This window comes from Magallana gigas, chromosome 5 (genome assembly GCF_963853765.1).
Source record: "Magallana gigas chromosome 5, xbMagGiga1.1, whole genome shotgun sequence".
NCBI classification, from domain to species: Eukaryota; Metazoa; Mollusca; class Bivalvia; order Ostreida; family Ostreidae; genus Magallana; species Magallana gigas.
Window position 1 is genome coordinate 54,996,355 of NC_088857.1, and position 23,765 is coordinate 55,020,119.

The window sequence follows — 23,765 nt, forward strand, 5'->3', positions numbered from 1 at the left end:
ATGTTCCTGTTATGTACTTATAAAGACAAAAGTATAGATGTGGATATATGCTTAAAGGTTTGATGATATGTTGGGAGTTTGTATGTCCCTATTTTATTTATTTTTACGTATTAATGCTCACTGTCACTTATTTTGTGTGATACCGTGTTTCATCAAGTATTGGGACCGCTGGTAGTAAATTGATATTCAGTTATCTAAATTTTTGGCTTCTCTAATCATATCTAGGATTAATCCTACTCTTATATGTATTATTCATATTTGAATACAGACCAAAAGTTTATCAATTCAACATTGATCAGATCCAAATCAGAATCATTAATTACAAATGTTATTTTAACTCGGCTTAAAATAAAGAACATGTATTATAAAAAAAAAACCTAAAAGACCAAATGTCTTACTTTTATTATACCAATCACAAGACATTTTGGTAATAAAAGAACACAACACGGACACAAGAAAATGTATGAATAAATGTTTGAAAATATATATATATATATAGATATATATATATATATATATATATATATATATATATATATATATATATATATATATATATATATATATACACAAACTATAAAAATGTTAGCTACCATTGTAGGAAAATTACTTAACCCGTGTAAGCGGTTCATTTGATGACATAGATATCAACCTTGTCAATTTCTGTATGAATTGCAATAATTTTTTAATTGATTTATTACTATAAAAAAAAGAAGAGTTTAAATACCCAGTGGAAGTAAGTTTAAGGATAAATAGTTAACAACTTAAAGCTATAGCAGACGTCACCCTTTGAAACTGACATGACTTTGTAAAAATACTATAGATGAGATTTTGTATACTGCGCTGTGTGAAAAAATGCCCCAATAATGAACTACACATATACTATTTCAAAACTCAACTTCAATTCTATTGGCTGTTTACCAAGACAATTTTGATAGGGGTACGGGTGTTTAAAACTTCAACCAATCGCCGTTATCCGATATAAGGAAGTTGTAATATCCCCAAAAAAAACCTTCTTATAGTAGTAAATATCAATTATAATTTCTTATTATGCAATAATTTTATCATTTAAAAAACATTTATTAGTTTGTGAAACGCACTGGTCCCCGTAAATTAATTGTTTACCTTCCGAATACCCCAAAACCAGGTAAGTTTACCAATCAACGAGCTGAATGTTCTACTTTACATAAATGTAAACTGCCTTATGAATGAATACCAGAAGATCAGATGGGGTCATATTTTTCCCATTTAAATCTATTGAATAATATACATTTACCTCACTTTACTCTCAAAAGTTAAATGTATACCAATGGTGCCTCGGTTATTAAAAAACGGGAGACTTTAACTATGAGTGTTTAAAATAAACTATTAACGTCACAAAAGTCAGGGTATTCCCGGCTAATAACGAGGATGTTTAGGTGAGAGGCGAACAACCTCACTGACGACCCAGATCCTCAACTCACGGATATTTCCTCATTGGAAACACTGGATTCTCGGACATAGAAAGCAATGATCAGGTACATACTATCCCACACTACGGGTTGTTCTGTACTTTACTTTCACTTTCTCTTTAAATCGGGTATCCGTCGGAACACGAATTGGGTTTTGATTAGTTATCTTTTGATGTTGAGTTATTAAGCGAGATTCGCTTGCTCTTTGTCTGCTGCATAAACTCGAGCGATGTTTGACGTTGATATTTTGAATATAATTTAGTATTCGCTCATTGTTACTGTATTATAACTATGTAACTGGCTTTATCGGTATGAAACATAGCATGTACAATTATTTCCCCAATCAAACGGCTTTGTAGATACAACTCACGTGTATGGGTTGTTTCTTCATGTTACTAAATAGAATCTTTTATTTAACCGACAGGTAAAGAATTCCATTATATATATCCGTATGCTAATGGATTAAAGTTAAATCTGAGAGTATCTTACTAAACATTGCATCAAAAATGTCGATCACATCGGAACAGTTGATTGTCGAAGGAAAAAATGTGCCCCTTCACGCCCTCAACATGTCCGTCAGATCAAAGCTTGGAACTTACCTAGACCCTGAGGGCCTTTTAATGGGAGACTACCTCAACAATTACCAGGGACTGGCCCAAGTTATCCATTTTACTTCCGAAGACATCAAAAAGTTCCAGAGTCAGAACAAACCGACTCAGGAGATGCTCTATCAATGGGGAACGAGACCAGCACTTTCTCCAACGGTCGACAATCTCATCAAACATTTGCAGACGATAGGGAGATTTGACGTCATAACAGAATGCGCCAATTTGATAAGTGAGAATCACTTTACAAATCTTGAGTAAATTATTTAACACTAGATGTTATCCCGCGATAGCGCGGAATGAACACTTTACACATTTGAATGATACAATACTTTAAAATATGTAGAGCCATATTTGTTTGTTCATTTGGTATAATTATACTGTGTCTATTTTTTTCTTAATTTCTTTTTTTAAACATATTTTTTAAAACTGAATTTAAAAACAGACAGAACTTAGAGGAGCAGGCAGGGATGAAAAATATAAACTTAAATGGATGATGTATACATGCACGTGTTTTGCAAACTTTTTATTTTTAATTACAAACCAGTGAGCCGGTATTTAGTGCGTCAGATTCCGCAATTTTGTTCTTATTTCAAATTTAACCATATTTTCTATCACTGTTCCAAATAAGATTTTCGGGCTTGTTTATAAAAAATGAAAGTAGGTTTTTAATTTATTTCTTAATAAATATTCATCATGTAAAATTCAATTATAGCTTACGGACATCATATCACACGTGCTGAAATACCAAAATTAAAAGCAGATACTCTGGTGCAGGCGTTTCGTAGTTTATTTGCCAAATGTCTTAAGGAGGCCGATTTGGGTGTTTTGCGGAAAATCTACAATAGCAAAATTCTTCATTTTTTAACTATATGTAATTTAAACAAACTCTAGTTTATCTGCGAAGTTTCAAGAAAACGACCGCCTGGTTCTCTTTAGGGGCCATCTCAAAACACAGATACTTTTACTATATCGTCATTTTCCGCAGTTCGATGCAGATTTAAAAAAAATACGTCAATAGGTTTTTTATCAAACTGTAATATGTGATTAGTAATATAATTTTCTACCTTAAATATAAAATATTAAATTTTACAGTCTGGTTTTCAGTGGGGGCCATCTTAAAATATTAAAATGGACCAATTTTTGTCCTTTATTTGGAGCATTAAAAATTTAGATTGGAATGATGGATTCATTAAAAAATGAGAACATCATTATTCTGTGTATAGATTTTGAACATCGTACGATTTTTACTTTTTCTTTTATGTTATTTCTTATAAGGCATTCTTACACAGCTTCATCTTTATCATACCGGCATAAAAGCACAATGACAACGCTCACCTACATGTAGCGTGCATTAGAAAAATCGTTTAAAATATAAAATTTTCCTCATAAATCCAATATTTTTATCCGTATTTTGTTTATTGTGTTTAATTTAATCAATGATATCGAAAAAAAAATCATGAAAATTATAAAAACACCGTATATACTACAAGAATGCGCATAAACTTGCGCAATAGTACTAAAGTCGGCCTCCATAAAGGGGAAAGAAAGTCAAACAAATATTTTATTTATATTAATAAGGTAGTTTAATTTATCACATGTTGTCATGCTGTTTTCAAAATATGCAAGTTTGAAGTAAGAGAAATCGTGTTTACTGGAGGCTGACATGATGTAGAACTGAAAAAAAAAATATTTATCTTGACGTCACACTATCTATTCCGGTTTCGTTTACATATACAATGTACAGCTGCCATATCGGCGGGAAATTTAAAATAAGCGATTGACTTTTTTATTCATTCATTGTTCCGAGGGTTCTAAATGAAAATAAATACGATTTACATTTATAGTAGATGATAATTAATTGATTTATTATACGACATATTTTCAGTTTCCTTCCTCTTTAATTTATAAGTATAAATATATATCGTTTGTATTAACTAAATCACTAGTATCAAAATCATTTTTATCTTTATTCAAGTGTGTCTATAATTGTTTGCATAAACACATATCCTGACAATGTGGTCGTTATAACTTCCAGAGAAAGATGTGGATCGGTATAAGCAATGCCACAAAGACATTACGGGCTCAAAAGATATGATTCAGGACCCAAGTGGTGAGTTGAGAAACAATGGACCTCCTGTCATTACGTTGGTTTAGATAGCGTTAATAGATTCCAATGCATAGATAGGTGTATATCTACGGAACTTATATGTCAACCTCTATAAAATGTAGGAATAGATATCTACGTCATACTGATTGATTAGAATCAATGATATCACAATTGGTATGTAACAAAAAGATAAAATCTTTAGACAAAGAAAACATGCAAATTCAAAGTATTCAACCAACCCGTTAAAAAGGGTTCTTAGGAAATCAAAATTAAAATGATATGAATCCGTGCTTTTTTTTATGTTTTGAGATGTTTACAGTTTCTCAAGGACCAAACCGACCGTCCTGTGACTATATTCCCGAGAGTAACAAGTTAGGTTTAGTCACCATTGATGACGTCAAAGAGAAAGGTAAAAGGCATTTATTTCTATATCCTGCTTGATTCGATATTTAACAATGTCCTTCCTTTTCATACCAACGAATTCTCTTTAACACTTTTACGTATTTATATACTCAGAATCGGTCTTTCTAATAAGGTAGAAACATTCCAAGTTTAAAATAGTTAAGGTTGAATTACACAGATATACAAAGCTGAAAGCCATGTAAGACATCTTGTTTGTTTATGTTCTTTTACTGCTTCCGTTTATTACGTCCTAACTTTGTTTTACTCTTAAAACAAATACAAACTTTAAACAATTAGAAAAAAGGTTGTTCGTGTTTAAGCTTTTATTTCCGAGAACATATTTATCAATATAATATTGGGCGAATTCTTATAAAGGGGCGGGGTAAATCACGCGTTACATTTTTAAGTTTAATACTGTTAAAAAAAATTGTATTGCATAATGATATGATTAATAAGCATAAACGTTTAACTGCGTACTTTAAATTTAAGATACTAACCCAAAAGTATTTCAAAAATTCAACTTACGACATGCCACTCATTTATAAAACAATATATTTTTGATGCATCAAATTAAACACATAAAGAAATTGGACAACACATGAGGTGCTTAAGCATGCGCAGATCTAGAGAGGGTTAGGGGGTCTGGGTACTCATACTCTAAGAAAAAATAAAAGATTCCTCATGAACTGTCATATTGTTAAAGGATACCACCTTGTTGTATAATCTGATACTATGTATTGATATCTGTTTAAGTAACAAGGGACAGTTTCGGATAAAATACCCGTCAATATTTTTGTAAAATTTAGAGTTGCTACTTGAAGGCTTATAAATGTTGCTAAAATTCTTGAAATGGTCTTTACTTGTTATTGTTAGTTAGAGTGATGTCTCTTGTTGACATTGATATGCAAAATGTAGGTACTCAATCTTAAGTACATGAGAATCAGAAGTTAAATGTGAAACTAGCGGCTATGACTGCTGTGTTGACTTTACACACTGATATTGCAAGTTACAGACGGGAAGTAAAAAAAAAACACGAATAGCAGGTGAATGGAACACAGTAAACTATACACCAGTAAGTTCTTGACTTGTGGTGTTGCAGCATACACACGGTACGGAATTAGATGGGGATGTCTAAGAAACTAAAAAATCATGAATAATGGGTGAAATATGAAATGATCGTAATCTCAGATAAAGATTATGTAGAAAATTATGCTCGTTCTGACAAGTAATTTTCCTCAAAAATTGGTGGTTGGCCTTGCAAGGAGTAAATTAAAGGTATTTGTGCGGAATGGGAACTGAGGGAACTCTACAGAATACAGAGTTCCAAAGACACACCTCACCAGTGAATTGTATTTTTAAAAAACTGTCCCCTGCCACCTTAATGCATGTTGCCTTTACTTCAATTTCCAGAGTTAAATTTGTCATCGTGTATTTTTGAAATAACTACGTAGATTTACTGGATTTTTAGGTGACACGCTCTATTATGACGCCTTTGTGATATACAACCCTGTGGGGAAGGACTTGGAGTTCGTGAAGGAGCTCTCGGGGAAAATGGAGGCCCCGCCTTACAATCTGAAATTCTGCATTCCCTGGAGAGACGATCTTCCGGGACCCTCTCGTTATGAAGTCTCTGCCCACATGATTGCTACACGGTATGAGACGATTATAAAGACTCTTATCAATTTATTAAAATTTGACTTGTCAATAGCATGTATGGGTTGTTCTTTCAGGTGTCGAAGAACACTGGTTATCTTGTCTCCAGACTTTTTAAAAAGTGCTGCAGCCGATTTTCAGCTCAAATTTGCCCACTGTTTGTCACCAGGTAAATTACCAGTAGAACTTCCGCCGATCTTGGAAACAATTTTAAAGAAAAAAAACGTCGTCCGCTTTTTTTAAAATTGCTTCAATTTTTCAACAGGTGCAAGGAGTAAAAAAGTGGTCCCCGTATTTTCCGCTCCGTGTAAAATGCCGGATATTCTTCGAGCATTATCTTTCGTTGATTTCACAAACCCCGGATTAAGAGACTGGAACTGGCCCCGCCTTAACGCTGTTTTACAGTGCCCCCTTAATCCCGATCCCCGGGATTATATGAGTGAGGCAGAACTGGAGGAATTAAAACTGAACGCTGGGGTGATTACAACGAGAATGTGGTACTCCACTGGTGTCCTAACAATGAACTTCCCTGAAGAATCCGAGGACAACACTCCATAGAACAGTGAAGGGTGGCTAGTTCCATTGTAACGTTATTGCATACCATGCTGATATACAACTCTATCTATTGCAATCTATTCAAACATAAACATATTCTAGTAACAATGTTTCAAATAAAAACAAATAAAAAAAATGTTTATGTTCTGGCATGATTTTATACCACTCGCAGTGTCTGCGCCATTTGCCTTAACAGGGACGTTTTCATTTAACTTTGACCTTTCTGATTAGTTAATCTGCCTTTATTTATGCAGATTTATCATAAAGGTCTTCCCGACCATATTCATCTATAGTTTTTTTTATATTAAGAACAAAGGTTGTGACTGTGCATAATATATATAAGTTTTATTATAATATCATCACTCTCACTTCTCGCATACTCATATTTTCATCCCATATTGAAATACTTATAGTAATAAAGAGTAAGGTAGTTGATTGAGATAATTATGAAACAGAATATCTTAATTAGCAGTAAAACTCCAATCCATGCAAAAAGAGAAATACTAAAGTGATGTATTATTGTACTATTGTCACATCTAAAACTGCCAGAAGATTAATACAATCATTCTATGAAGACCATGCTTTTTCGAATTCCTCAATTTCGGATTTTGAATACAAATATATTTTCAATCTTGTGTCTTTGATTTGAATAGTGTAAGAGTCCTATAAATATCGGCATCCTTATTTATTTTAAACATAAAAATATATATATTTTGTTTTGTATATACATGTAAGATTACCAAGTTTGAATTTGTGAGTTCCCCGTTAAGGGGATGAACACTAAATAGTACATTACAAACCTCAACACTAACATCGTTGTGGTATTTCTCATATTTAAGTATATTAAGTGCATTCTATTGAGGTTGTATCTTCTTGCATGTTTCAAAAACATGTTGTATAGTTTCAGAAATATTAGTGCAAAAAGTACAACAATCAGAGGAGTAATTTTAATTTTCTTAAGTTATTATTCCACAGGAATATTTCTATGGAAAAATCTTTATTGTAATCAGTTAACAGTCGACTTATTGAAAGTTCTAAAACAAATATTTTTGAAAATATCCTGTACATAAAGATCATTTGGCAAAGTATCACATAGCTCAGCATTCTATTTGTTGATAGCTGTGAGTGCACACTCATTGGAGGTTAACCTTTGTTCATGTTTTGTAACCTTTTTGTAAAAAGAATTAGACTCATATTAAAATTAAAACCAGTATTTTGATATGCACACATTACACTATTATATGACTTTGGATGAAAAATTTGCAAATGGAATCTTTCACGAAAATATATTCTTGAAAATATGTTTCCAATTTCATTCAAAAACTCTTCATTAATTTAAACCCCTTTCACATACCAATCTTTAAAAAATACAAATGTACATATGATTTTCATGTTCAGGTTGTATCGCACAGAAATATGAACAATATTTTTGGCGTTTAAAGCTGAACATCGCTCGTAAAAAGGCACCATCACACAAAAATTCTTTTTTCTAAATAATGCATTGACCAGTTATTTTGATGTAAGTACTCTCCTGGTTTGAAAAAAGTGCGTAAATCTTGATAATTTCATCGCGACCGAGTAACACGGCGAGGCAAGATGTACGTCCACACCGGTGAGACCTCTATAGCGAAATACTTTGAACTGTTAAGAGTTATATGGCTTATATAGGGGTTGTAGGGAGAGCGCTGCTGAAAGAGAAATATGGCGGACAATGCCTATTTACGAGCGGTGTTCAGCTTTAATGAGCTTTTAATAATTTTCTTAGTAATCCAAGAATTAAAAACATCTTGCCAAAAAAAAAATGATTTCTTTGAACAACCATGTCTGATGGAAAATCATCACAGAAATCGATCAGTATTTTTTTTTTTTTTTTTTTTTTTTGCAAAATCGTTACCATATTTTGATAAAAATAAAAGTCCATACATGATTTGTAGCCTTGAGTTAATTTCTTTATCCATGAGCATTTAAGAGAAATGTGAAAGATTACTTTTTTGTCGTTGTAAATGCTTGAAGTTTTAATGTGATGATTTTTTAGGAGAGTTATGTAGCTGCAGCTACCGTTCTGAAAAAAAATTAGACCTGAAGTTACAGAACTGCAGCTAGGAGTTATCTATACTACTATATTAAAATAATAGACTCGAATTCTTGGGCTTTAATACAGAAAAATCAGAAGACTACTGTCTTTTGTTATATATGTTTTAAACATCATTGGTACTTGAAGATTACCAATTTCTTTTTCATTTTTTCTCAATCAAGCTTCGCTAATTAATAATCAACGAAAATTCCTTTAAAAATACGGAAATCATCTGGATTTTTTGGATTTTACAATCCTGCGCATGTGGATTACATTCACACTTAATCAGGCTCTTTAGTTTTTGTTTCCACATATCACATTTGCATGGATAAACTCAGAAACGATTTTACAAATACGTGTAAATTTTAATTGAAAATATGTCATATATTCTGTTCATCAGAGGAAACACAGAAGATAATTCTAACTCAGTGCATTTAATAATAAAAAGTCCCGAGAGTTCCGAATGTCAACGAAGCGTTTAAAAAAAGTTGGTAATAAGTGTTGAATTCTTCAATAACATGAATTTATTTTTAGATGAAAGGTATTTACAGCCTCAAAATAGTTTGTTATGGATAATTTGACATTTGACTGTTATTTTTAATGCAGCTTCATTAATTGTCTCCAAAATCGTTTTGGTGCGATTCTACAATTTTTTGCTACATTACCAGTATATGGGAGGCATTTTAACTGTGGTAAAGGCCTGTTTATTAAAGGTGGTTAATTTATGTGGATGACTAAAACCTACACTAATATGTACTTCAACATTTGAATACGTACCAAGAGTACATGTATATATATTTACATCTACCAAGCATAATTTCCTCTATTTCTTACGGAAACTTATAGTTAATTCATAGCTCTATAGAAACAGCCAGACTGAAATCTACACGCCCTATTTATCGATTGGTCGAAATTTACAGCGGCTGAAAGTGACAGGACTGAAATTGAGATGCTTTCTTTGATAGTTCATTCGGGTTATGAAGGTAGCGATCATTGCAGGAAAAATTTACATAACCCGCTAAAACGCGGGTTATGTATTTTTCCTGCAATGTCGCTTCCTACATATCCCGGATGAATCACCAAAGAAGGCATTTTATTGTTTAAATAATCAGTACCTAAAATATACTGTTTTCTTTGGTAACTCATGTGGGTGTGAAGGTAGATATCACTGAAAAAAAAATACATAACCCGCGTAAGAGTTTAACTACATTTCAATCTTTAATGTTTCAATATGAATTACAATCGATTTATTTTATTAAAAAAATACCAAGTGATAATTAATTGAATGATAAGTGATGAGCAACTTCACGGAGAGGTCACCTTGCGATACCGACATATCAGCCAAATCGTTGTACAAATAGGCTGGGTATTTTGTATTCTGCAGTGTGTAAAAAAATTACCTTAATAATGAACAACAAATGAATTCCAATCACACAGACTTTAACTTAAAATTAACTCTCTTGGCTGTGTACCAGGACGATTTTGATAGGGGTACGGGTGTTTAAAACTTTGGCCAATCGCCAATCTCCAATACAAGGAAGTTGGCCCCTGATGTGGAGGTCTTGTGATATCCACCGCACCAACCCTTGTTTATTGTAGTATATATCAATTATATTTTCTTATAAGACAATATTTTTATAATCTTATTAAAAACAATTCATGACATTAGATTTGTGAAACGCATTGCATTTGTCTCCGTAACTATATTTTTGTCTTACGAGTACCCTAAATGAGGTACGTTTACCAAACAAAGAAGTGAATGATTCTTTTTACGTAAATGTAGACGGCCTTATGATTTCCAGAAGATCAATTTGGGTCTAGCTTAAAGCTGCTTGGTCCGATTTTATATCAAATTTTATGCACGCTTTTTAACGATGGCGATGCTTAGTATATGTATAATAATAGACCCGTCAATAAGCCAAATTTCAATGAAGAAAAATACGTACAAAATTTGCTAACAAAACAAACGACATTAAAAGGTACCGCGTTATTTCGCCTCATGTTATATTTCACCCTGACGACGAGACGGGTATGGTTGTATTACGACTTTGACATCGCTTCAAATAAAGGTCGAAATGATCAGACAAATTACAAATATACATGTGTACGTTTTGTTTGCTAATATTTCAAAAGTCTACTTTCTTTACAATCGATGCAAAGCATGCTGGTTGAATAACCCCAATCATTCGGGGGACGAAACCAAGCGGTTTCCTTTTCTAAACATTCCCGTGATGCATTTTGGTTTGTTTTTTTTCGTTTGCCCAAAGAGAAATCATTTTATTTACTTTGAATATTTCTAACTTTGAAAGGAGACTGATTCTGCTGGTGTAAATAGGAGAAAGTCCATAACTTTCTAAGATAAATGATTTGTATGGAAAAAAATTTGATACTGTAATTACATAAAAATCGGACCAAGCAGCTTTAATCCATTGAAATTATAAAATTTTAATTATTTTGCTCTGTGTCCCTTGTAAAATTATCTGGTCATTTTGGGGTATTCCCGGCAAATAACGAGGAAGTTACCAATGAGATGTGGTGATAACAGTGATCAAAATCAAAAGTAAAAAAAAATATAAATCAGGAGCAGAGCAAACACGAACCTCTGAAAAAATGACAGGTAGGATTTGGAGAAAGGATCAAAACATCAGAGACGACCCAGCTCCTTCCGTCACAGATATTTCCTATCGAAAACACTGGACTCTTGAACATAGGGAGCAATGACAAGGTACATCTATCCCACAATATATATGGGTTGTTCTGTACTTTGCTTTCACACATATTGGAATTTTGGCGAGTAATCTTTAGATGTTGAGTTATTTATGCAGGACACGCTTGCTCTCTGTCTGCCGCATAAATTACAAACGCTGTTTGATGTTGATAATTTAAATTCAATTTAGGATTCGCTCATTGTAACTGCATCAATGCTATGTAATAGTCGTTATCGCCATGAAACATGGCATGTTATTATTTACCCCTCTTAAGATGATAGTCAATTACAAGTGCATCCCTATATTTGGATTTTACTTAACGGCTTTGTAAACATAACCAGCTTGTATGGGTGTTTCTTCATGTTACTAAATGGAATCTTTTATTCAACGGACAGGTAGCGGATTTCATATGACCCTGTATAGTACTGATAAATTAAAGATAAGTCGGTGAACATCTGGTTATACATCGCAACAAAAATGTCGATCACATCGGAACAGTTGATCGCCGATGGAAAAAATGTCCCAGTTCACGCCTTAAACATGACTGTCATATCAAAACTTGGAGCTTACCTAGACCCCGAGAAGGCAGACTACGTCAAAGATTACCGGGGACTGGCTGAGGTTATCGGTTTTACCGTCGAAGACACTTTTCACTTCCAGAAACAGGGAAAACCGACTCAGGATATGCTCTATCAATGGGGAACGAGACCAGAACTTTCTCCAACGGTCGACAATCTCATAAAACATTTGCAGACGATAGGGAGATCAGATGACGTTATAACAGAATGCGGCCATTTGATAAGTAAGAATATTAATACAAGTCTTCAAATAGTTGATACAGATGTCATCTGTATTTTGTTGACGAAAAATCGAAAATAAACAAGCATTCTGAGAGTATTGCATAAGCAATACACGTCCCCTACCGGTTTGTAGAAATTTGAGAAAACAATGCACTGTTATGCAGAATATCACTCTTACCGTCTTCGACATATAAAACTGTCTAGCCGATACTTATTTTAATGGGAAGCGACTCCATTTTGTATTAAATTCTAACATCCGGTGATGCTAATACATTCGAGGTGTTTTTCCGAGCTTGCCGGAAAGGCCCGAGAAGTTGCGATTGTTCTGTACCCCGAATCAACAGACCAACCCGATAACGAACCCGGTTGTAATAATACCAAAAAAACCTGTCGATTAAATTTACAACACATTGCTTGACACTATTTTACAGAACTTATTTGTTTGTCAGAAACAATAAAAGGAATGGTCCAAGTAATGCATGATATTATTACTGACTACATACTTTCCTCGTTTATTAAATACACACCGAGCCCGATCACGAACCCGAACATTAAAAAATTGAAATATAAAAAAATAATTTTCTCGAAAATATGTCAACCAGAATATTAATACAAGTCTTCAAATAGTTGATACAGAGGTCATCTGTATTTTGTTGACGAAAAATCGAAAATAAACAAGCATTCTGAGAGTATTGCATAAGCAATACACGTCCCCTGTCGGTTTGTAGAAATTTGAGAAAACAATGCACTGTTATGCAGAATTACCCCGAATCAACAGACCAACCCGATAACGAACCCGGTTGTAATAATACCAAAATACCTGTCGATTAAATTTACAACACATTTATGACACTATTTTACAGAACTTATTTGTTTGTCAGAAACAATAAAAGGAATGGTCCAAGTTATGCACGATATTATTTCTGACTACATACTTTCCTCGTTTATTCAATACACACCGAGCCCGATAACGAACCCGAACATTAAAAATTTGGAATATAAAAAAATAATTTTCTCGAAAATATGTCAACCAGAAGCTACAAAAGTGTAAACTTGATCTGTAGTTTGACATTTTGAAGCTGTTCAGCAAATTTCAATAGCATTAAGAAAAAAGGTGTGAAAACTGAAGTGGGACAGACAGACGGACGGACTGACGGACGCAGAGGAAAGCTATAGTCCCTTCCGGTGAAAACCGGTAGGGGACTAATAATATACTAGATTACTGGTATAAATATCATCCTTATTCTATTCAAGTGTCTCTTTTACTTCCAGAAAAAGACGTGGATCAGTATAAGACATTCCAGGCTCAAAGGATGGGCAATTCTCTAACTTGACCAGCAGTTGACTATTCCAAATTTTCGGAAATAATTAATGCATTCAGACATTATATTACAACTGGTTTGTCTCAGTATGCAGTATGTTTTTGTGATTAAGTATCAGCTCTTAGCATTGACGAAAGTTTGCTATATGTACATGGAGACACAAATATGAAGTTCGAGAAGCTGAGGTACAGTCATAACAGCCACAAAATTTATCACTTTATCACTGAAGAATTCAATAAAACATTGTAATTTGCGAGTTTATATTAATAAATTACATTAAAATACCGCACTGTAGTCGATATTTTGTTATAATACATGGCCAACTTGTTTCAAGTGATCAATGACAAATCAATTTTGATTACTGGACACTTATTTATGATAATATCATAATATTATTTTTTTTTAAGGCAACTTGCAATGCCAAATCTGTTTTAACAGTCACATGGATGTAAGAGTTATGTTCTACATGTATTTTAATATAATATATGCTATAATAAGAATTGTAGGATGATTCTAATTAAATTTAGGGCCGTTGTGATAATGACCCTGTGTTGTGGCATTGATATCATGCTGTAATGACATAATAAAATGATAAATAAAAAATGAATAAAAAACTGAGTTTGTTCAAATTGACATTTTTAATAATTATTTACTTTAATGCAACAATTTAGAGCATCAAAAAAAATTATAATGCTTGAAAAAAGTGAAACCATGAACAATTCAGGTACAAAGCCTCATAGACATCATAAATTGTACACTTATGAAATCTTGCTATTGGCTATAACAACTTACTTGTATTTAAGAAAATAAAGCTGCTAATCGACATTAAATAAAAAAATAACATTCTAAGAATAATAATAACAAACACAACAAACAGATGATGACCGTAAAACAATAATTTAAATGGCCGTAATCTGTGTACAAAATTATGTTAAATGCAATCTATCTTGTTTAAAATCAACTCTTCGTGTTTTAAAGGTTTTATTTGCTTCAAGATGGGAGGGGGGTTATGAAAAGAATCCTTTTAAGCACGTTTCACTAATAATTCGTACTTTCACTTTAACCTACCACGTTCTTGAAAAAATTACGTAAGATTACGGTCATCCTATTATTTTTGTTACGCTCATCATTCTAAAGAACTTTGATGTCATACAAAAGTATTACTTTTGTTCATTTAAATGATATATGATAGCCAATAGAAAGTTTTCATTAGCCGTAGGGCCTGAACCCCTGTCCGAGGGGTCTTAAATTTCACAATTTGTGAAGAAGACTTCAGGGACATCATAACCCTGCATTTCAACTTAGAATTGTTGCCATAAATATAAAATGACCAGTGTGTCGGCATAATATATAAAACCGTTTCAAATCAATTGGTGGAACATTTTATGTATTTAGGACACAATGTGTAGATTCTGAACGATAATTTTTCTTTTCAATGAAGAATTTTGTTGTTATGATTGTATATGCTTGAAATTTTGACGTGATGGATTTTTGGAAGTTATGTAGCTGCAGGTCTGTATCTTCCAGTTTGAAAAACAATTTAAATTGGAATTTGCAGATCTGCAACTAGGAATTTTATCTTTATTCATTTTGTTATTTAATGCTTTCACTAGATTCCAGTTTTGTAAGTTACAATATGAATTACTAAGACAATAAAATGCTTTCTTTGGTGATTTATGCGGTATATGAAGGTGGCAGTATTGACGGAAATTACATAATCCGCGTGAGCAGGTTAGGTAATTATTTTCTGCAACAATTGCTACGCTCATAACCCATATGAATCATCAAAGAAAGAATTTTATTGTTAATATTCACATAAAGTAAAATTTATGTAAAATTAACAAAATTACTGTTAATCTACATGATATCGTTAGCTAAAAGTAACAGCTGTATCGCCTTCTATGAGAATTTGAGTCTGACATTATCATGATTTTTATGTGCAGTTCGATATTTTTCTAACGTTGCTGAATGTTTCGACCAATAAATAAACGGGGCATACATATGTCAGTCCTGTCAGTATTTACAAAGCTATGAACTACAATAAGTTACCGCAAGAAATAGAGGCATACTTAATGGAGGAATATAATTATAATCGATTTATTTTATAACCAAAAAAGAACAAAAATACCAAGTGGAAGTAAATTTACCTTGTCGCATCTATATTTATCAGCTTAAACTTTTTACAAATAGTCTGGTTGATTTGTATTCTGCATTGTATAAAAAAATTAATTCAATAACGAAACAACAAAGAGTTCAGAACACTCATACTTTATTTTCATTCTTAATTCTCTTGGCTGTGTACCAGGACGATTTTGATAGGGGTACGGGTGTTTAAAACTTCAACCAATCGCCGATCTCCATACAAGGAAGTTGGCCCCTGATATGGGGGTCTTTTAAAATCCACAACACCAACCGCTGCTTATAGTCACAGCTTTCTCTTACCCTTAATTACTTAAACCCATAAAATATCATCAAGTTGTATTATCATGAGGCATGTGTTACATGCATATAACATTAATAAAATTAGATTTGCATCCCGTAACTTTTTTGTGTCCTTCCGAGTACCCCAAAACCAGGTCAGATTTCCAATCAACAAATAAATGCTTATATTTTACGTAACTGTAGACTTTCTTGTGTATGAATACCTAAAGATCAAATTGGAAAACCTTTGTGTCATTAACATTTTGTTGAATTGCATAGTTTTAAATAAGTTTGATCTGAAACATCGAATTACAAATTACCCGGTCATTTTCTAGTGATACTGTCAAAAGGTAAATGTATGTCAAGTGTGTCTCGGTTATTTAAAGACGGGAGACTTTAACTATGAGGGTTTAAAATAAATTATTTACGTCACAAAAGCCATGGGTATTCCCGGCAAATAACGAGGAAGTTTAGATAAGGGGCGAACAACCTCACTGACGACCCAGATCCTCCACTCACCGATATTTCCCATCGGAAACACTGTATTCTCGGACATAGGGAGCCATGGGCAGGTACACACTATCCCACACTATGGCTTCTGTACTTTGCTTTCGCTTTCTCTTTGAATCGGGTATTTGTTGGAACATGTATAGGTTTTTTGAAAGTTTTTGTCAGATGTTGAGTTATTTGGGCTAGACACGCTTGCTCTCTTTTTGCAGCATAAACTACAATCGCTGTATGATGTTAACAGTTTGGATTTAATTTAGGATTCGCTTATTGTAACTGCATCATTACTTTGTAAAATGGTGTTATCGCTATGAAACACAACATGTACAATTATTTCCCCCACTTCAAATGATAGTCAAGTGCTTCCTTATTTTTAGATTTTAACTAACGGCTTTGTGGATACAACTCTCGTGTATGGATTGTTTCTTCGTGTTACTGAATGGAATCTTTTATTTAAATGACAGGTAATGAATTTCATAGTACCCTGTTTACTGATGGATTAAATCTGTGAATATCTGACTATACATCGCAATAAAAATGTCGATCACATCGGAACAGTTGATTGTCGAGGGAAAAAATGTCCCTCTTCACGCCCTTAACATGTCCGTCAGATCAAAACTAGGAACTTACCTAGATCCGGAGGGTTTTGTAACGGGAGACTACTCCAACGATTACCAAGGGCTGGCCGAGGTTATCGGTTTCACTTTTCAAGACATTACAAACTTCCAGAGACAGAGTAAACCGACTCAGGAGATGCTCTATCAATGGGGAACGAGACCAGAACTTTCACCAACGGTCGACAATCTCATAAAACATTTGCAGACGATAGGGAGATCAGATGACGTTATAACAGAATGCGCCCATTTGATAAGTAAGAATCACAATTCAAATCTTAAATGAATAGATTATACGTACTGTTTGCAAGTCGTTGACGAACAATATAAAACTAATACTAGATCAATAGTATCATTATCATTCTTGTTTAAGTGTCTTTTATTTGTTTGCATAAACACATGTTTTGACAATGTGATCGTTATGACTTCCAGAGAAAGATGTGGATCGGTATAAGCAATGCCACAAAGACATTACGGGCTCAAAAGATATGATTCAGGACCCAAGTGGTGAGTTGAGAAACAATGGACCTCCTGCAGTACGTTGGTTTAGATAGCGTTAATAGATTCCAAGGCATGGCATACATAGGTGTATATCTATGGAACTTGTATTTTTCCTTAGGATATATGATATAGAGTTTATATTCAAGGATACATGTATGATTAGATGTACATCCAAAGAATACATAGGATTTATTTATCAGGATATGATTCGATATAAATCCTAGAAATGGATAGGATTATATCCAAGGAGAACTTTGGCGCATTTCTAAGGAATAAATGTTTATGTCCAAGAAAACTATAGTTTTAATATTTAGATAAGTCTACATTTAAATCCAGTAATTCGATAAGTCTAGATTTATCTCCAATGATAGGATATTCTGTATACTCAAGGACAGAATGTATAATAATATAATATGTACATGTAAGGTATAGATAGAGGAATGCTCAACGTTCAGATGCTAATACACGTATAAGATACAGTGTGAATATAACTATACAATGATACAATAGATTGTAGCCAAACTAGCATAATTTAATTACAAACCTTATCTTTAATTTGACGAAAAATGTCATTTTCAAAGATTTAATTAAATTTTGAAATGAAATGAATAGTCATCAACGAAAACCTTTATAAAACGTAAAATTAGATACTTACGCCATAAGAGGGATTTATATCGTTAATATTATAACTGCTACATAACATTTGGACAAAATCTTTACGCAAAGAAAATAAATGTATACATCTAAATGAATATACAACCAAAAACGTATTAAAAAAAACAACATAGGAAATCAGGATTGAAATGATAAATTTCTAAATGTTTTGAGATGTTTACAGTTTCTCAAGGACCAAACCGACCGTCCTGTGACTATGTTCCCGAGAGTGACAAGTTAGGTCTAGTCACCATTGATGACGTCAAAGAGAAAGGTAAAAGACATTTCTTTCGATTTTTTCAGCTGAATATTAAAAGCTTCTTGGTCCAATTGGTTTTTTTTCGTACAAATTATCCTAGAAAATTTCACACTTTCACGTATTTAATATATACAGGATGGGTCTAATTTAAAACATGGAAATATTTCAAGTAAATAATTAATGTAAGGGAACTCGTTTGGTTTTGTCACTTTACTGCTTGAGTTGATTCAGTCCATTTTATTTTACCTCGATTACACATACAAACTGTAGACAATTTGAAAAAAATGTACATCTAAGTTTATTTTCTTTATTTGCAAAAACATATGCTTAATGATAATACCCGCTTCGGGACGAAATTTTGTTAGAGGCAAAATCATGCGTTACAATTTTAAGTTAAATGATGTAAAAAAAAAAAAAAACAACAAACAAATACTAGTAAGTTCTTGTATTGCATAAAAATATAATCAACAAGCCAAAACGTTTCACATTGAACGTTAAATTTTAGGTACAATCTAACCATGCAGCTTCAAACAATGATATCAACGCGAAAGTGAAAGTGATTAACGTTTTGTTGTTAGGAAAATTCAACTGACGACACGTCACTCATTTAAACAATGTTATATTATGCATAAAAACAAGCATTCTGAGAGTATTGCATAAGCAATACACGTCCCCTACCGGTTTGTATTATTCTATGAAAGCTTCCGAGCACACAACTATTTCAGAGCTATTGTAAACGAGATGTCATGCTTTAATCCGAGATAAAAGAACAGAGGAAATTAAAACTATATAGTTGATATAGAAATTAAATACAAAATAGGTAAAATAATACTCTTTGCTTCATCTCCTGTGATTTCGCCAAGTCTATTCTGTATTCGCTGGTAAAAATTTGTGAAAACAATGCACTGTTATGCACAATATCATTTCTTACCGTCTTCTGTACCCCGAATTAAACCAAACAGTTAAACAGCACAACCCGAAAACGAACCCGATTGTTATAATACAAAAAAAACCCTGCCGATTAAATTTACAACACAATGCATGTCACTATTTTAAAGAATTTATTTGTTTGTTAGAAATGATAAAAGGAATGGTACAAGTAACGCACGATACCATTACTGACTACATACTAGCCTCGTTTATTCAATACACACCGAACCCGATAACGAACCCGAACATTAAAAAATTGGAATATGAAAAATTAATTTTCTCGAAAATATGTCAATCAGACGCTACAAAAGTGTCAACTTGATCTGTAGTTTGACATTTTGAAGCTGTTCAGCAAGTTTCATATTATTCCTCAATTGCATAAAGAAAAAAAGCGTGGAAAACTGAAGTGGGACAGACAGACGGACGGACGGACAGACAGACGGACTGACGGACGCAGAGGAAAGCTATAGTTCCCTCCGGTGAAACCGGTAGGGGACTAATAAACACATAATGGGGTATTTGACAACAGACAGTGTATATTTATGTCCTCGCACTCATTCTCATAGTAAAATTAAACTTTTACTTATGAATTGTCCTTATACTACCTTGCCGTAAAGCCAAGCAACGTATGGACGGATACTAACTACTAATGTTTGCATGTGCTGAACGGGGGAGGGGGTAAATTTATTAAATTGACACAGTAAAAGGTCCAGAAAATAGGCCTCGGACCACCCCCGGAAAACTAAATTATCCTTTTGACCCCTTGAAAAATTTGCTGGATCCCCGCGTGTGTTTGTTATGTGCTTGTGACATTTATTCTACAATTATTTCGATAACAATGGGTGAACATGTGCATTTATTAATAAAACACCTTTACTGGATTTTTAGGTGACACGCTCTATTACGACGCTTTTGTGATATACAACCCTGTGGGGAAGGACTTGGAGTTCGTGAAGGAGCTCGCGGGGAAAATGGAGGCCCCGCCTTACAATCTGAAATTCTGCATCCCCTGGAGAGACGATCTGCCTGGAGGCTCTCGTTACGAAGTCTCTGCCCACATGATTGCTACACGGTATGAGATGTTTGGTTTTCTACAGACGTAATAAGTATGAAGATTAGAGAGACTCTATATGATTTCTTTCGTTTGAGGAACGAATTAGACAGAAATCAATTTCTACTCGGTATAATAATGAATTAATTATCCGGATATATAAGGTTTTCATTCGAATACCTGTTTGTGTCACCTGGTTCTGAAGAACCGGTTTATTAGCAAGGCTATATAAAGAATTGCTCAGGTGTTAAATACCAGTTTAGGACGACACGTACAGCGGAAAGTTTAAATTTTCAGATTAATCATGTGATCCAACTTTATGCCATAATTATGTATGTGTACATTTAATATGCCAAATATTAAAAAGCTGCAGCGTGTCGTTGCTAATTCCACACAATGTGTTGTTATTTACTATATAGTATCATAGTATTCAGATTTCATTTGGAAAGTACTGAATGGATTTAAAGGAGAAATATCAATTCAAAATTTTCCTAGACAATGGCGTGAATGGTTTGTTCTTTCAGGTGTCGAAGAACACTGGTTATCTTGTCTCCAGACTTTTTAAAAAGTGCTGCGGCCGATTTTCAGCTCAAATTTGCCCACTGTTTGTCACCAGGTAAAATATCTTTAGAACCTTCCATTCATCTTGGAAACAGTTTTAGAGAAAGGAAAAAATATCTTGGTTTCTTTTAATTTTTATTTTTTCGACAGGTGCAAGGAGTAAAAAAGTGGTCCCCGTATTTTCCGCTCCGTGTAAAATGCCGGATATTCTTCGAGCAGTGTCTTTCGTTGATTTCACGAACCCTGGATTAAGAGACTGGAACTGGCCCCGCCTTAACGCTGTATTACGATGCCCCCTAAATCCCGACCCTCGGGATTACATGAGTGAGGCCGAACTTGAAGAATTAAAACTAAACGCTGGGGTGATTACAACGAGAATGTGGTACTCCACTGGTGTCCTAACAATGAACTTCCCTGAAGAATCCGAGGACAACACTCCATACAACGGCTGAGGGTGGCTAGTAGTTCTCGTGAAATGTATGGAGTAATGCAACACATTAATCCCATTGTAACGTTATTGAATACCGAGTTGATATATCAACTTTGTATATTGCAACCTGATCAAACCTATTTTGTTAGGTTCTCCAAAAGACATATTATTTGTAACAATGTTTCAGAAAGAAAACATTCGTAATTAAATTACGTCATCGTGAATTAACAATTTTTCAATTTTTAACTTCTTTAAAACTATATGGCCATTTGTTACCATTATTGGAATCTCAAGGGTAGAAGGAATGTAGATTGTGTAATTTAATAATTTACCACTCGTAGGCCTCATGGGCAGGGACATATATGCATAATGACCAAATGTTCAAAAATCTCATATGGAGAAATGGTGTACATTTTACTAATTTGCATAGCGGCCATATTGTTATCACAATGGCGATTTTCATTACAATAGAATATATAGAAAGGAATGAGAAAAATCACAAATTATAAAAAAGAAGTATTTCGGAAATATTTTCTCCTCATTTGGTTCTGTCATTTACATCATCCGGGATTGGAATGTGCTTGTTTTGTTTACATTAGATATTGAGATGGCGGTTCCTTTTGAATCTGAAATATCGAAGCGGGGCGTTGTAGGAAAAAAGTGTGTTTTAGTGATGAAAGGCGTCATGAAGGGATTTTGGAATTATTTTTAAAATACTTGCCATTCATAGGTAAAGTAGTTCCTCATATATTTACAAAGTTTACATTGCAAACTAGTTGTGTCAGAAATGTTGACTCAAATTAAAAAAGTCTTGTCGGTTCCTTTTTACTTCCAATTTAGCATTTTCAAGACTTTCTCAGTAAGCCATCGGACTTGCAACTAGGCATTTATATAGTCTTTATATTGAATCATTAGGCATATTGCATATTTTTGATTAAGAATTATCGTTATAAATTGAATGAAAGTTTTCATTTTATAATTTTATTCTGTTTCAAGCTGATATTTTTAGCTGTTTATCTATTTATTTACTCATTTTAGTCGGTAAAGTCATATTTTTAGATTATCTATGGTTGGATAGAGAGGTATTCAAGGTGAATTTTAAGTGTGAATCACTGATTGTGGTGACAAAAACATAAACAGATAATCTATGCATTGCCTAAACACATGTTCTCATTCAAAAAATGAAAGTTTTGATGTAATCAAACAAATTTCATACATAAAAGGTATGTAATTTTCATTCGTAAGGGAGACAATTTGAAGACATAAATATTAATGAGAACAGTGTCACGTGGCATTTAGCTCATGAATAAAGTGTACGTGATTTCTCCATATGTTCTCTTCACCAACACATTTTGGAAAAATACTAAATGCATGGTTAATATGTCCATGAAACTACTAAACTTGTGAAATCCATGACTCCTGGGGGCCAGGGGTTCAGGACCTAGGGTGTGGCCAATTGACTAATCCACACTTTATAAAAGTTATGTTCCTTGGACGCTCTCTTTGGGGGAAACGGGTAGATTTCTCACAGTAACCTTTTAGTTTAAAGGTTTATAACTTTATCATTTAACATTAAAAATCCGTTTCCGTTCCGTATTTTGATTGCCCCAAGATTTTAAGATACCAAAAGATTTCATCACAGGACGCCCAAAAACTTGGGGAAAAGTTGGTTTTTCCCTTTTGACCTTTCGGTTGACCAGCAAAGGTAAACAACTTTTGCAAAGTGTGGATTGGACTTTGTGGCCACATATTGAAAATGTATTAAATCTTAGAAAATCTTCTTTCCTTCTACAATGTTTATTTGAGAAAAATTAAATGCCTGGTTATAATGTCCATGAAGTCTTCTACTTAAATTATGAAATTCAGAGCTCCAGGGTCGGGGTTCAGACGAAAGGGCAATGGTGGGTTCCTAATAGATCGAATAGTGAGTATATAGTCCCAACATCTTCAAAGTCTTGTCATTTACGAGGTTTTGTAGAATGGTTCATGAACACGGTTATTGGGTCGTTTAGATTTCTTTTATGAAATTCAAAATTACCGTTCATAGCTGTTTATAAAATATTTGTTGCAAATACTCAATAAGAAAAAAAACCTATGGTTTAATGACATACTGAAATATGTTCAAATAAAAATAAAATAGGTTTTATAATTTGTTGT

General features: G+C 33.4%; 2 protein-coding genes and 1 non-coding gene across 5 annotated transcripts; all 3 read left to right on the plus strand.

The window, feature by feature from the left end:
* The first annotated feature begins 1,017 nt into the window (after positions 1-1,017).
* LOC136275257 (myeloid differentiation primary response protein MyD88-like) lies at positions 1,018-6,923 on the plus strand. Of its 2 annotated transcripts, XM_066083657.1 has the most exons (8): positions 1,018-1,147; positions 1,384-1,517; positions 1,876-2,288; positions 4,095-4,169; positions 4,486-4,575; positions 6,037-6,220; positions 6,299-6,390; positions 6,487-6,923. In XM_066083657.1, exons 3-8 carry the CDS (start codon positions 1,958-1,960, stop codon positions 6,777-6,779), a joined length of 1,065 nt encoding a protein of 354 aa, XP_065939729.1. In that variant the 5' UTR covers positions 1,018-1,147; positions 1,384-1,517; positions 1,876-1,957; the 3' UTR covers positions 6,780-6,923. The 2 variants fall into 2 exon arrangements, with proteins under 2 accessions (XP_065939729.1, XP_065939730.1); XM_066083658.1 differs by lacking the exon at positions 1,018-1,147 and having other exon boundaries at positions 1,208-1,517; positions 1,979-2,288.
* Positions 6,924-11,379: 4,456 nt separating this feature from the next.
* On the plus strand, positions 11,380-14,035 carry LOC105342671 (uncharacterized). The gene is made up of 3 exons (XR_002201204.3): positions 11,380-11,575; positions 11,954-12,360; positions 13,631-14,035. It is a non-coding gene; the product is annotated as an uncharacterized protein (transcript).
* A 2,472-nt stretch (positions 14,036-16,507) lies between these two features.
* Myd88 (myeloid differentiation primary response 88) lies at positions 16,508-23,599 on the plus strand. 2 transcript variants are annotated; one of them, XM_066083661.1, is made up of 7 exons: positions 16,508-16,673; positions 16,986-17,479; positions 17,655-17,729; positions 18,562-18,651; positions 20,455-20,638; positions 21,142-21,233; positions 21,329-23,599. In XM_066083661.1, exons 2-7 carry the CDS (start codon positions 17,146-17,148, stop codon positions 21,628-21,630), a joined length of 1,077 nt encoding a protein of 358 aa, XP_065939733.1. In that variant the 5' UTR covers positions 16,508-16,673; positions 16,986-17,145; the 3' UTR covers positions 21,631-23,599. The 2 variants fall into 2 exon arrangements, with proteins under 2 accessions (XP_065939733.1, XP_065939734.1); XM_066083662.1 differs by having other exon boundaries at positions 16,511-16,673; positions 17,073-17,479.
* The last annotated feature ends 166 nt before the right edge of the window (positions 23,600-23,765 follow it).

Coding starts and splice junctions, on each gene's coding strand:
- LOC136275257 (XM_066083657.1), top strand. CDS start 1,958: ATGTCGATCACATCGGAACAGTTGATTGTCGAAGGAAAAAATGTGCCC. Junction 4,170..4,485: donor TATGATTCAGGACCCAAGTG/GTGAGTTGAGAA, acceptor AGATGTTTACAG/TTTCTCAAGGACCAAACCGA. Junction 6,391..6,486: donor TGCCCACTGTTTGTCACCAG/GTAAATTACCAG, acceptor ATTTTTCAACAG/GTGCAAGGAGTAAAAAAGTG.
- Myd88 (XM_066083661.1), top strand. CDS start 17,146: ATGTCGATCACATCGGAACAGTTGATTGTCGAGGGAAAAAATGTCCCT. Junction 20,639..21,141: donor GCCCACATGATTGCTACACG/GTATGAGATGTT, acceptor TTGTTCTTTCAG/GTGTCGAAGAACACTGGTTA. Junction 21,234..21,328: donor TGCCCACTGTTTGTCACCAG/GTAAAATATCTT, acceptor TTTTTTCGACAG/GTGCAAGGAGTAAAAAAGTG.